At 46.2% G+C, this 14,384-nt stretch overlaps 2 protein-coding genes across 2 annotated transcripts in view; one reads left to right on the top strand and one right to left on the bottom strand.

Annotated features, from left to right (window-relative positions):
- Nucleotides 1-2,621, top strand: part of LOC110167693 (FA complementation group A) — an 18,858-nt gene extending 16,237 nt beyond the window's left edge. The window contains exons 20-22 of the mRNA XM_055155939.1: nucleotides 1,840-1,975; nucleotides 2,058-2,153; nucleotides 2,225-2,621. Coding sequence (XP_055011914.1) covers nucleotides 1,840-1,975; nucleotides 2,058-2,153; nucleotides 2,225-2,320 — 328 coding nt within the window. The 3' untranslated portion in view covers nucleotides 2,321-2,621. The remainder of the gene's footprint in view (nucleotides 1-1,839; nucleotides 1,976-2,057; nucleotides 2,154-2,224) is intronic.
- A 333-nt stretch (nucleotides 2,622-2,954) lies between these two features.
- On the bottom strand, nucleotides 2,955-14,027 carry znf276 (zinc finger protein 276). The gene is made up of 12 exons (XM_020933060.2): nucleotides 13,856-14,027; nucleotides 10,250-10,376; nucleotides 9,482-9,770; nucleotides 9,353-9,393; nucleotides 7,935-8,228; nucleotides 6,375-6,462; nucleotides 6,225-6,302; nucleotides 6,038-6,142; nucleotides 5,498-5,573; nucleotides 5,302-5,419; nucleotides 3,460-3,559; nucleotides 2,955-3,243 (listed from the first exon to the last, which is right to left on the bottom strand). The coding sequence occupies exons 2-12, from the start codon at nucleotides 10,368-10,370 to the stop codon at nucleotides 2,985-2,987; spliced, it is 1,569 nt and encodes a 522-aa protein (XP_020788719.2). The 5' UTR covers nucleotides 10,371-10,376; nucleotides 13,856-14,027; the 3' UTR covers nucleotides 2,955-2,984.
- Between the last annotated feature and the right edge of the window lie 357 nt (nucleotides 14,028-14,384).

Genomic DNA, 14,384 nt, shown 5'->3' with positions numbered 1-14,384 from the left:
CCTGGTTTAGTCCTGGTTTTAGTCCTGGTTTAGACCTGGTTTTAGACCTGGTTTTAGTCCTTGTTTAGACCTGGTTTAGTCCTGGTTTTAGACCTGGTTTAGACCTGGTTTTAGTCCTGGTTTAGACCTGGTTTTAGTCCTGGTTTAGACCTGGTTTTAGACCTGGTTTTAGACCTGGTTTAGTCCTGGTTTAGACTGGTTTAGTCCTGGTTTTAGTCCTGGTTTAGTCCTGGTTTTAGACCTGGTTTTAGACCTGGTTTTAGTCCTGTTTTAGTCCTGGTTTAGACCTGGTTTTAGTCCTGGTTTTAGTCCTGGTTTTAGTCCTGGTTTTAGTCCTGGTTTTAGTCCTGGTTTTAGTCCTGGTTTAGTCCTGGTTTTAGTCCTGGTTTTAGTCCTGGTTTTAGTCCTGGTTTAGTCCTGGTTTAGACCTGGTTTTAGTCCTGGTTTAGACCTGGTTTAGACCTGGTTTTAGTCCTGGTTTTAGACCTGGTTTTAGTCCTTGTTTAGACCTGGTTTTAGACCTGGTTTAGTCCTGGTTTTAGACCTGGTTTTAGACCTGGTTTTAGTCCTGGTTTTAGTCCTGGTTTTAGACCTGGTTTTAGTCCTGGTTTTAGTCCTGGTTTTAGTCCTGGTTTAGTCCTGGTTTTAGACCTGGTTTTAGTCCTGGTCCTGGTTTTAGTCCTGGTTTAGACCTGGTTTTAAACCTGTTTTAGACCTGGTTTTAGTCCTGGTTTTAGACCTGGTTTAGACCTGGTTTAGTCCTGGTTTTAGTCCCGGTTTAGTCCTTGTTTAGACCTGGTTTAGTCCTGGTTTTAGTCCTGGTTTAGTCCTGGTTTTAGTCCTGGTTTTAGTCCTGGTTTAGTCCTGGTTTTAGACCTGGTTTTAGTCCTGGTTTTAGTCCTGGTTTTAGTCCTGGTTTAGTCCTGGTTTAGACCTGGTTTTAGTCCTGGTTTTAGTCCTGGTTTAGTCCTGGTTTAGACCTGGTTTTAAACCTGTTTTAGACCTGGTTTTAGACCTAGTTTTAGACCTGGTTTTAGTCCTGGTTTAGTCCTGGTTTAGTCCTGGTTTAGACCTGGTTTTAGTCCTGGTTTAGTCCTGGTTTTAAACCTGTTTTAGACCTAGTTTTAGACCTGGTTTTAGTCCTGGTTTTAGTCCTGGTTTAGTCCTGGTTTAGTCCAAAATGTGAAAACAGTAAAATCTCTCTGTCTAATCCATTTATTTCAACAAAGTAACTGTAATCCAATTACCACTGACTGAAACAGTAACTGTAACTGTATTCAGTTACTCATCATTTGTACTCTGATTACATAACTCTGATACATGTAATCTGTTACTCCCCGACACTGAAAATAGATTACATAACCGTAAACACAAACTGAAACCTGTTCAATAATCTGAGATTCACACAAATAAATATATAAATATTCACCACAGGAACCAACCCCCCAGAGCCGATCAGAATTAAAATCAATAAAAAAACACTTTCATTTGATTGATTTATTTATCTGATGAGACGGGGACAGCGCACAATTTGTACATGAACCTCAACAGGAGAGATGTTTGTTCCAGGTTGTAGCTCGTGTTCATTTCCACCTGTCGCCCCTGTCGCCCCTGTCGCCCCTGGGCAGGTTCATTGACTAATTGTTTTTAACTGACCTTAAGTATCAACTGTTGTTCCTGGAGACCTGTAGCAGGCTTTGGGTAATCTGTAAATATTACATGTGGTGTATAAATATTAAAGCGCGCAGAATATTTAATTAAATATTTAAAGCGCGCAGAATATTTAATTTAATATTTAAAGCGTGCGGTTTAACGTGTGTGTTTGTTGTGTTCCTCGAGCGTGTTGTGTGAGCAGACCTCAGATCTGTGGCTCAGAGCGCAGCGATGTCCCGGCTTCATCCACACAGCGGTGCTCTGTTACACCGACCTCCTGCGCCTCTTCATCGACGGACGCGCCACTCCACAGACCGGACAGGTGAGCACAGACCAGACAGGTTATGCCCCCTGCAGGTGGCGCTGTTATTACAGGTAAACACTAATCGACTCTTGTGCCTCAGGTGGAACCTTCAGTCTTGGTCCAAAGTAAGAAGCTGCTGCTGAGATGTTTATCACAGATGACAGGTTCAGCCCTGTCGTCCTCCCAGCGACAACAGGTAACACAGCTGGAGTTAAATTAAATATACTCTGCACCTGCCCCTCACCTGCCCCTCTCACCTGTCCTCAGCTGCAGGACCTTTGTGCCGATCTGGACCCTGAAGTCACGGCCGCCCTCCGTTACCATGACAACCTGAGCCTAAGCCCTGAAATGGACTTCCTCTGAACTCAAACAAGACCAAAGACTGAAGTTAAAAACTTTTATTTACAGCACAAATATCTGTTACAAATTAAATATAAATAACTTAATAAAATAAGTCTCAGTTCTGGCTGAAGACGTCAGTGTAAATATTATTCTCTTTAACATTCAGGTAAAAAAATGCATAGTTCAGTGGAGTCAGTAACAAGCTGCGGCTGTTCAACGTTTGTGTTCTGTGTGTCCAGATAAACACGAGGCGTCTGATGCAGTCGTCAGAGAAACTCTGTAAAATTGTGAATAAAATGAATAAAAATATTTGTCCTCAGGGTGTTAGTGTCTCTGTGGGACCAAGCTCCTCTTTACAGACCAAGTCCCCACTGAGTCTTCTGTCCTGAGCCCTGCAGAAAGACGAACCTCTGAGCGACCCAGAGTCATCTGTCCTGCCCCCCCCCCCCCTCGGGGTCATCTGTCCTGCCCCCCCCCCCCTCTCGGGGTCATCTGTCCTGCCCCCCTCCTCCTCCTCTCGGGGTCATCTGTCCTGCCCCCCCCCCCTCTCGGGGTCATCTGTCCTGCCCCCCCCTCCTCTCGGGGTCATCTGTCCTGCCCCCCCTCCTCCTCCTCTCGGGGTCATCTGTCCTGCCCCCCCCCCTCTCTCGGGTCATCTGTCCTGCCCCCCCCCCTCCTCTCGGGGTCATCTGTCCTGCCGGTGAGGGACGACCTCTCCGCTGGGGGTGATGGTGTGCAGGTCGGAGTAGGGGGACGGCTGCTCTCGGGGCTCTGGTTGGGTGAGGGGGTGGACCATGGACATGTGGACATTGAGGTTGTGAGCTTTTTCAAATCGTTTCTCACAGATCACACACGCGAACTCCAGCTCCGCCTCCGCCTTGTGTTTGGTCATGTGATACTTGAGGGAGGCGCGCTGGCGGCACTGGAACCCACAAACCTCACACCTGAAGACACGAGACGCTTGTTAAAATGATTTAATCACAGGTGAAATGCACAAATATACGGCCTGAGCCTCCACTTAAAGCACAGTCACTGAAAACTGCCTCGTCACATCTGAGTAAACAGAAACATTCACCTGTGACTCAGTCGTCTCATGAGGTTTGTGTGTTTGTCATGACACAACAACAGGTTAAAGACTCTAGACACTGTAGTGCACTCACTGTAGCGGCTTGGCCCCTGAGTGTCTCATCTGGTGCACTGACAGGTGCTTCCTCTGTTTGAACGTCTGTCCACACTCGTCACAAATGTAGTTTCTCTCCTCTGTCCAAAAAGAAAATGCAGAAAAATACCAACGTGAAACTTGATTTTTCTAGTTCAAATGCATCAAAGTTTAAAACTGTAAATGACAATAAAATGAGAACTGTGTGTGTGTGTGTCTGTGTGTCTGTGTGTGTCTGTGTGTGTCAGTGTGTGTCAGTGTGTGTGAGTGTGTGCCTTGGACTCACCTGTGTGTATGAGTTTGATGTGTGCGTTGGACTCACCTGTGTGTATGAGTTTGTGTGTGCGTTGGTCTCACCTGTGTGTGCGTTGGTCTCACCTGTGTGTGCGTTGGACTCACCTGTGTGTATGAGCTTGATGTGTGTATGAGTTCATGTGTGCGTTGGTCTCACCTGTGTGTGCGTTGGACTCACCTGTGTGTGCGTTGGACTCACCTGTGTGTATGAGTTTGATGTGTGTATGAGTTGGTGTGTGCGTTGGACTCACCTGTGTGTATGAGTTTGATGTGTGTATGAGTTCATGTGTGCGTTGGTCTCACCTGTGTGTATGAGTTTGATGTGTGTATGAGTTCATGTGTGCGTTGGACTCACCTGTGTGTGCGTTGGTCTCACCTGTGTGTGCGTTGGACTCACCTGTGTGTGCGTTGGACTCACCTGTGTGTGCGTTGGACTCACCTGTGTGTGCGTTGGACTCACCTGTGTGTGCGTTGGACTCACCTGTGTGTGCGTTGGACTCACCTGTGTGTGCGTTGGACTCACCTGTGTGTATGAGCTTGATGTGTGTATGAGTTCATGTGTGTATGAGTTCATGTGTGCGTTGGTCTCACCTGTGTGTGCGTTGGACTCACCTGTGTGTGCGTTGGACTCACCTGTGTGTGCGTTGGACTCACCTGTGTGTGCGTTGGACTCACCTGTGTGTATGAGCTTGATGTGTGTATGAGTTCATGTGTGTATGAGTTCATGTGTGCGTTGGTCTCACCTGTGTGTGCGTTGGACTCACCTGTGTGTGCGTTGGACTCACCTGTGTGTATGAGCTTGATGTGTGTATGAGTTCATGTGTGTATGAGTTCATGTGTGCGTTGGTCTCACCTGTGTGTGCGTTGGACTCACCTGTGTGTGCGTTGGACTCACCTGTGTGTGCGTTGGACTCACCTGTGTGTATGAGTTTGATGTGTGTATGAGTTCATGTGTGCGTTGGTCTCACCTGTGTGTGCGTTGGACTCACCTGTGTGTGCGTTGGACTCACCTGTGTGTGTGCGTTGGACTCACCTGTGTGTGCGTTGGACTCACCTGTGTGTGCGTTGGACTCACCTGTGTGTGCGTTGGACTCACCTGTGTGTATGAGTTTGATGTGTGTATGAGTTCATGTGTGCGTTGGTCTCACCTGTGTCTCACCTGTGTGTGCGTTGTCTCACCTGTGTGCGTTGGACTCACCTGTGTGTGCGTTGGTCTCACCTGTGTGTGCGTTGGACTCACCTGTGTGTGCGTTGGACTCACCTGTGTGTGCGTTGGACTCACCTGTGTGTGCGTTGGACTCACCTGTGTGTATGAGCTTGATGTGTGTATGAGTTCATGTGTGTATGAGTTCATGTGTGCGTTGGTCTCACCTGTGTGTGCGTTGGACTCACCTGTGTGTGCGTTGGACTCACCTGTGTGTATGAGTTTGATGTGTGTATGAGTTCATGTGTGCGTTGGTCTCACCTGTGTGTGCGTTGGACTCACCTGTGTGTGCGTTGGACTCACCTGTGTGTGCGTTGGACTCACCTGTGTGTGCGTTGGACTCACCTGTGTGTATGAGCTTGATGTGCCGCTGCAGGTATCTGTCGATCATAAAGACCTTGTTGCAGCCCGGGTGGGGACAGGGTCGCTCCTTCACCTCCTCGTGATGTTCTCGGATGTGTTTCTGCACAAAAGCACGTTTCGCTCTGAGCCTGAGGTAAAGTTTCAGAGGTTTAGGGTCGATCGGGAGGAGACGTCTCACCTTGAGCCCATCGGCGCCGCGGTACACGGCCGTACAGCCCAGGTACGGACACTTGAACATACTGGGCAGCTCCTCCCTGAGGGAAACGCCAAAGAAGGAACGATCCATTTACACTTTTACTTTATCATCTGTTCTGCTATTTTCAGATTTGAGACCAGTGACTCAACTGTGACCTTTTCATTACTGAAAGAACTGCTCTGTCTGAAGCTCTGTTACTCAAGTTAAACTTTAATCTGAACTTTATTTTTATACAATTTGACCATAAAAAACTGACTCTGAAGTCCAAGAGGTGAGAGGATCTGTGCTGTTCTTCACTCTCACCTTCTGTTGAAACTGAACAAGACCAAGAACGACGGGAAAATGAAAATGTGCTAAAATCATTTCAGATTAAAAACTTTAACAACTTTTTTGTCAGTGTTTGCATTGTGTCTCCATGGTAACTGCTGAACATTCCAGCAATAGAAATACGTGTAAAACACCCCCCGTGTGATGCTAGTGCTCAGTATCTGCTTATGTAACTGTAGAAGAGTCGTGTTTTACCCTTTGATTTTAAACTTGTTCTTCCAGCCGGGTTTGGGCCCTGGTTTGTTCCTCACAGGCGTCTCTTCTGTCGAATCGTGGCTCTGCTTCTTCTTTCTCGACGCTCTGTGAGTTTACAGAGAAACTGAAGCTTCTTCTCAAACCTTCAGCAGTTTTTTTAATGTGGGAAACACATTTGTCCGTGTACCTCTTGTTGGAGTAAGGCTTGAAGAGCTCGTCGTCTGGTCCCAGTGCGCTCTCCTCAGCCTCGCCTCCCGTCTCCGTCCTGGACAGTCACACGTGTGTTTAGCTTCAGTGAACAGCAGGGGGCGTTAGGGAGGCAGATGTTTCGACTCACCTGTCACACAGCTCTTCTTCGTCTGCCTCTTCAGACTGAGATAACGAAAAGGGCGTGGCCTCCTCCGGTTCTGACAGATCTGCGTCACCTGAAAGGAAACGAGACGAGTCAAATCATCGTTTTCATTTTACAGATATGAAACTTTTCTTCCTTTTGTTCACTGAGATTTTGTTAATACATTTTTAACCCAATAACCAAAACTGTGACTGTCCCGGGGAAACAGGGACGTGTGTCCCCCTGGGTCCAAACACAGACGCTCAGTTTTATTACGTGTCTCACAAATGAGGAAAACATCTCTTCAAAATTCTTGTAACATTCAGAACAAATGATATAACTTCTCTGTGCTTCGATTGTTGTTTCTGTAAAAATCTGCTGTTTCAGTCCTTTATGTTGCTGTTATTTTTGTCCTTTTTTATATTTAAGATTCCGTGTTAGTTTTTTTTAATTCCCTCTGAAATCAGGGAGACGGGACACGGCTCCAGATCCACTTGTTTTTGTCTTTTCAGAGCGCGTGGTTCTGCACAGGTGAGTGAATGATCACTTCTGGATCAAAGTTGTGTGTTTATGTCTTAAGGCGCCACACACTAAAGGATTTTTCAGTCTTAAATGATTTTTAAAACGCACACCACAGACACGAGGAGAATATGGTGAGATTTTTTTGTGTGTGTGTGTTTCCTGTCTCCAGTGGCTCTGAGACTCTTGTGTGTCAAAGTTCAGACTCTGCTCTTCGAGTTTCGCTCCAAGTCCAAACTGTGTGATTATTTGTGAAATGTGGAGCAAAACTTCAGATCCAGGATTTATTAACCATAAAAGTTTAGAGATGAAATGTTGGGGAAGTGGAGTCACTGTGGAGAATCTTTAGCTTCGGCTTCAGGTTCAGGTTCAGGTTCAGGTTCAGGTGCAGGTGCAGGTGCAGGTGCAGGTGGACTCATGCTCTGTGTGGATGTTACAGACTCACGAGACCAAACAAACTCACCTTTTTACTTTAAACTACGACTCAAAAAACTGGAGTCACAGACGTTTTGTGTCTGGACTCATTATTTGTGGTGGAGAAATTCTGTGGAGAATGTGGATGAGACGCTGCACTTTACATTTAACACTTTACACACGAGAAAAATAAAGTCTCATCATTATTTTCACTGTTTCTGAGTTTGTGTTTTGTGTTTCTGTGTTTGTCTCTTCTGACACTCGGGTTTATTGGTTGTTTCTGTGATGTTGCTGATGTTTGGTGGTTACGATCTGACACACACAGACACACACACACACACAGAAACAGAAACACACACACACACAAATAGAAACACACACACACACGAGGAACAAACGCACAGGAACGCAGAGGCTTCATAATCACGTACAAAGACACAAAGTCGGGTCCCTGAACTTGTGGAGAAGCAAATCGCAGCATAAACTGTGTAAATTCTCCTGTAGTGTGCGGCGGCTGAAGTCTGAATAATAAAATGTTTAGAGTCTGTATATTTAAATAAGAAGATGACGGATGAAAAGACGAGAAGTCGTGGTTATTACTGTGGTTAATTAAATTCCCGGACACGTTCTAACCTTGGTTGTTGCTGCCGTGGTCGGGCTCGGAGATCTCCACGTGCTCCTCCGGGTTCAGCCGACTCTCCTCCGCGGGCTCCTCGGTTTCGGGCTCCGGTTCGGGGCAGGAGAAGAACGTGTCCATCTCATAACTGTGTCCGTCTCCACAGCCCCACAGAGCCCGGACCGAGCCCCTGCACTGACTCTCCAGCACCTCCATCAGGGCGGGGCAGGAACTGCAGGCGCCGGCGTGATGATGAGCCCAGGACACCAGACTGTGGAGGCACTGGTGATCTGAGGTGAAACACCAGGAAACTGAAACAGAAGAAACACCAGGAAACTGAAACAGAAGAAACACCAGGAAACTGAAACACAAGAAACATCAGGAAACTGAAACACAGTCACAACACACCATTACATCTGTGTGTGTGTGTTTGTGTGTCTGTGTGTGTATCTGTGTGTGTGTGTGTGTGTGTGTGTGTGTGTGTGTGTCTGTGTGTGTATCTGTGTGTGTGTGTGTCTGTGTGTATCTGTGTGTGTGACGAGGAAACGTTAGACCAGAGCAGATAAAAGTTTAATCACACTTTCCCTTTAACCCATTGACGCCGGATGCAGCGCTGAGTCTCCTGTCGGTGTCTGGATTGTCTGGTGATCAGTGTAACTGGTAAAGGCGGAGCCACATCTGGAAGCCTGGGGGGCGTGTCCTCCTCTCGCTTCATTCACTCCCATAGAGACGCAAAACTGCCAGAGCTTCTACTGTCGTGTTAAACCTTCTTTATCGTGGCGTATTATTTCCCCATTGAAAAATAATCCAAATGTCCCGAACATGTTTCCATCAAGACCTGGTTTGAAGTAACAAACGTTGCTCTTTACTGCAGCACATGAACGCAGCTCAAACACCTGATCTGTTCACTGTTCCAGACGCTCCTATAACAACAGGTGACATGTCACTGTGTCATGTAACAAATAAACATGGTCAAACACAAATGTATCCGTGTTTTCACTGTCATTGTCACTGTCAGCATTTTTGTGTCTTTGACCATGTTTATTTGTTACGACACAGTGACATGGCTCCTGTTATAGGAGCGTCTGGAACAGTGAACAGATCAGGTGTTTGAGCTGCGTTCATGTGCTGCAGTAAAGAGCAACGTTTGTTACTTCAAACCAGGTCTTGATGGAAACATGTTCAGGACATTTGGATTATTTTTCAATGGGGAAATAATACGCCACGATAAAGAAGGTTTAACACGACAGTAGAAGCTCTGGCAGTTTTGCGTCTCTATGGGAGTGAATGAAGCGAGAGGAGGACACGCCCCCTGTGCTTCCAGATGTGGCTCCGCCTTTACCAGTTACACTGATCACCAGACAATCCAGACACCGACAGGAGACTCAGCGCTGCATCCGGCGTCAATGGGTTAAGAGCAGAAACCTTGACTCACTTTCACGCTGTTCAAGAGGCTCCACAGTTTTTGTTTTCTTTCTGAAAAAGGATAAAAATATAAATATTCACAGTTGCAGTTTGGTGTTTTGTGTTTGGTGTTTGGGTTTGAGTTCCACAGGCTCTGTACCTGCGCCGCTCTGCGCTCATGGGCGGGAGGTTGACCCTCTGGAGGAACCTGAGGAGGACGCTGTAGCACTTGTAGAACTTGGAGTGACACGTTTTGCAGATGAACTTCGAGAGTCGCGGGTCCTGGTTCAGTTTGACTCCGACCAAACGCTGGAAGTCTGAGTGAAAGAGCACGGACCTCTGCTCCTCGCCGTCCACGTGGTCCCGGGACGAGCTGCTGAAGGCGTGACGCAAACTCCGAGACGAGAACTTCCCATGGCACAGGCGGCACAGGGCGGAGGGCGTCCGGCCTGACGGGCGACACCGCACGACTATTACACTTAAAAACTCTTACGACAAAGGACCAAATAATAAAGAAAATCTGTCCCGTCCATTTTAACAGCAAAATTCTCACAGTAGAAAAGTCAATGTTTTGTTTTGTTCGACCTGTCGCCTAAAAATACACACAAAGCTTTGGTTCACACAGAGTTTTAGCAGAATTTGAGGGAAAACCTGCTCTACATATCGGCCTAAAAATATCGGTCGAGTTTATCGTCCATTGGTTTTGGATTAGTTTGGTTCTAAACATAATCAGTTTGATCTCTAAAGTCTGAAGTCAAAACAGGAGCTTCATATCGTCTCTTTATTCAAAACCTCTGTGACAGAACAGAATAAAACAATAAAAATAAAATTCAAACAATAAAAATTAATAATAATAATAATAATAATAATAATCCTAACCTCTCCTGTTGTAAATAAACAGACGGTGACAGGTGTGTGTGTTCCTCACCGGGGGGGGTCCCTGCAGGGGGCGCTGCGTCGCTCTGGTCCTCCTGGTCTGGACTCTGGTTCCTGTAGTCGGGTCTGGAGGCGTCACGTGACCTCCTCCTCTGTCTGCTCCTCTTCTTCATCACAAACTGAACCACAAACAAAAACATCAGGCTCAGAAAATCTGTCGCTCCTAAAATCACCAGAGTCAGAGCAGGACTAAACCAGGACTAAACCAGGACTAAACCAGGACTAAACCAGGACTAAACCAGGACTAAACCAGGACTGACTAAACCAGGACTAAACCAGGACTAAACCAGGACTAAACCGACTAAACCTAAACCAGGACTAAACCAGGACTAAACCAGGACTAAACCAGGACTAAAACTAAACCAGGACTAAACCAGGACTAAACCAGGACTAAACCAGGACTAAACCAGGACTAAACCAGGACTAAACCAGGACTAACCAGGACTAAACCAGGACTAAACCAGGACTAAACCAGGACTAAACCAGGACTAAACCAGGACTAAACCAGGACTAAACCAGGTGTAAACCAGGACTAAACCAGGACTAAACCAGGACTAAACCAGGTGACTAAACCAGGTGTAAACCAGGACTAAACCAGGACTAAACCAGGACTAAACCAGGACTAAAACCAGTGTAAACCAGGACTAAACCAGGACTAAACCAGGTCTAACCAAGAACTAAACCAGGACTAAACCAGGACTAAACCAGGACTAAACCAGGACTAAACCAGGACTAAACCAGGACTAAACCAGGACTAAACCAGGTGTAAACCAGGACTAAACCAGGACTAAAACCAGGACTAAACCAGGACTAAACCAGGTTGTAAACCAGGACTAAACCAGGACTAAACCAGGACTAAACCAGGTGTAAACCAGGACTAAACCAGGACTAAACCAGGACTAAACCAGGACTAAACCAGGACTAAACCAGGACTAAACCAGGACTAAACCAGGTCTAACCAAGAACTAAACCAGGACTAGACCAGGTCTAAACCAGGACTAAACCAGGACTAAACCAGGACTAAACCAGGTCTAAACCAGGACTAAACCAGGACTAAACCGGGTCTAAACCGGGTCTAAACCGGGACTAAACCGGGTCTAAACCGGGTCTAAACCGGGACTAAACTGGGACTAAACCGGGACTAAACCGGGACTAAATCAGGTCTAAACCAGGACTAAACCAGGTCTAAACCAGGTGTAAACCAGGACTAAACCAGGACTAAACCAGGTCTAAACCAGGTCTAAACCAGGTCTAAACCAGGTCTAAACCAGGACTAAACCAGGACTAAACCAGGTCTAAACCAGGTCTAAACCAGGACTAAACCAAGTCTAACCAAGAACTAAACCAGGACTAAACCAGGACTAGACCAGGTCTAAACCAGGACTAAACCAGGACTAAACCAGGTCTAAACCAGGACTAAACCAGGACTAAACCAGGACTAAACCGGGTCTAAACCGGGTCTAAACCGGGACTAAACCGGGACTAAACCGGGTCTAAACCGGGTCTAAACCGGGACTAAACCGGGACTAAACCGGGACTAAACCAGGACTAAACCAGGACTAAACCGGGACTAAACCGGGACTAAACCAGGACTAAACCGGGACTAAATCAGGTCTAAACCAGGACTAAACCAGGTCTAAACCAGGTCTAAACCAGGTCTAAACCAGGACTAAACCAGGGCTAAACTAGGTCTAAACCAGGACTAAACCAGGTCTAAACCGGGACTAAACCAGGACTAAACCAGGTCTAAACCGGGTCTAAACCAGGTCTAAACCGGGACTAAACCAGGACTAAACCAGGACTAAACCAGGTGACTAAACCAGGACTAAACCAGGACTAAACCAGGACTAAACCAGGACTAAACCAGGACTAAACCAGGACTAAACCAGGACTAAACCAGGACTAAACCAGGACTAAACCAGGTGTAAACCAGGACTAAACCAGGACTAAACCAGGACTAAACCAGGTCTAACCAAGAACTAAACCAGGACTAGACCAGGTCTAAACCAGGACTAAACCAGGACTAAACCAGGACTAAACCAGGACTAAACCAGGTCTAAACCGGGTCTAAACCGGGACTAAACTGGGACTAAACCGGGACTAAACCGGGACTAAACCAGGTCTAAACCAGGACTAAACCAGGACTAAACCAGGACTAAACCAGGTCTAAACCAGGTCTAAACCAGGACTAAACCAGGACTAAACCAGGTCTAAACCAGGTCTAAACCAGGTCTAAACCAGGACTAAACCAGGACTAAACCAGGTCTAAACCAGGTCTAAACCAGGACTAAACCAGGACTAAACCAAGTCTAACCAAGAACTAAACCAGGACTAAACCAGGACTAGACCAGGTCTAAACCAGGACTAAACCAGGACTAAACCAGGACTAAACCAGGACTAAACCAGGACTAAACCGGACTAAAGTCTAAACCGGGTCTAAACCGGGTCTAAACCGACTAAACCGGGACTAAACCGGACTAAACCGGGTCTAAACCAGGACTAAACCAGGAACTAAACCAGGACTAAACCAGGACTAAACCAGGACTAAACCAGGACTAAACCAGGACTAAACCAGGTCTAAACCAGGACTAAACCAGGACTAAACCAGGACTAAACCGGGTCTAAACCGGGTCTAAACCGGGTCTAAACCGGGACTAAACCGGGACTAAACCGGGACTAAACCGGGACTAAACCGGGACTAAACCAGGACTAAACCAGGACTAAACCAGGACTAAACCGGGACTAAACCGGGACTAAATCAGGTCTAAACCAGGACTAAACCAGGTCTAAACCAGGTCTAAACCAGGTCTAAACCAGGACTAAACCAGGACTAAACTAGGTCTAAACCAGGACTAAACCAGGTCTAAACCGGGACTAAACCAGGACTAAACCAGGTCTAAACCGGGTCTAAACCAGGTCTAAACCGGGTCTAAACCAGGACTAAACCAGGACTAGACCAGGACTAAACCAGGTCTAAACCAGGACTAAACCAGGTCTAAACCGGGTTTGGTTTGTTATAAACACAGTGTGAAAAGAACAGAACTGGGCCGGTCTGGACTCACGTGGGTCTTTCTCAGACCTGAGACACTTTTGTCTCTGACTTCTGGATTTTGGCAAAACAAAAACAATTTATGCTCTAGTTTACTGTACGAAGAGACCAGAACCCAGACTGGTTTAGACCTGGGCTGGTCCTGGTTTAGTCCTGGTTTAGTCCTGGATATTTCTATCAGTGTCTAGACACAAAAATTCACTGTACAACAACAAACATCTGTATTTTAACTTCTCCACATCAGGACTAAACCAGGTCTACAACAGGACTAAACCAGGACTAAACCAGGTCTACAACAGGACTAAACCAGGACTAAACCACTACAACAGGACTAAACCAGGACTAAACCAGGTCTACAACAGGACTAAACCAGGACTAAACCAGGTCTACAACAGGACTAAACCAGGACTAAACCAGGACTAAACCAGGTCTAAACCAGGTCTACAACAGGACTAAACCAGGACTGAACCAGGACTGAACCAGGACTAAACCAGGTCTCTGTTTGTGTCTGAGCCGCTGGAGTGAATCGGCTCGTGAATCGGTTCTTACCCTGGGCTCGTGCAGGTCTCGTGCGGGACAGTCCGGAGCCGTGCACGTGCGGGGTCCGTGCACGTGCGTGGGGTCCGTGTGCACGCGCGTGGATGTGCGTGATCGTGAGTCTCGGGGTCGCGCGCTCTTACTCCAGCTGCGGGACACGAGCCCCGCACATCCTGAAACCCGGAAGTGCAAGCGGAAGTCACAGGAACGTTTTATCAACACAGCGACACCTGTTGGTGAGTGTCCGCCACGCATCGAGCTAAAACAATAAATAATATAAACTCTATATAAACTAATAAAAACTGAAATAAATAATATAAACTTTATATAAACTATAATAAAAACTTAAATAAATAATATAAACTCTATATAAACTCTAATAAAAACTTAAATCAATAATAAAAACTGAAATAAATAATAAAAACTTATATCAATACTAAAAACTTATATCAATACTAAAAACTTTAATCAATAATAAAAACTTAAATAAATAATAAAAACTTAAATCAATAATAAAAACTTAAATAAATAATAAACCATC

Source organism: Boleophthalmus pectinirostris, unplaced genomic scaffold (assembly GCF_026225935.1).
Source record: "Boleophthalmus pectinirostris isolate CB_2022bp ecotype Guang Dong unplaced genomic scaffold, ASM2622593v1 HiC_scaffold_2, whole genome shotgun sequence".
Classification (NCBI taxonomy): Eukaryota; Metazoa; Chordata; class Actinopteri; order Gobiiformes; family Gobiidae; genus Boleophthalmus; species Boleophthalmus pectinirostris.
This window is presented reverse-complemented; position numbering and strand designations above follow the sequence as displayed.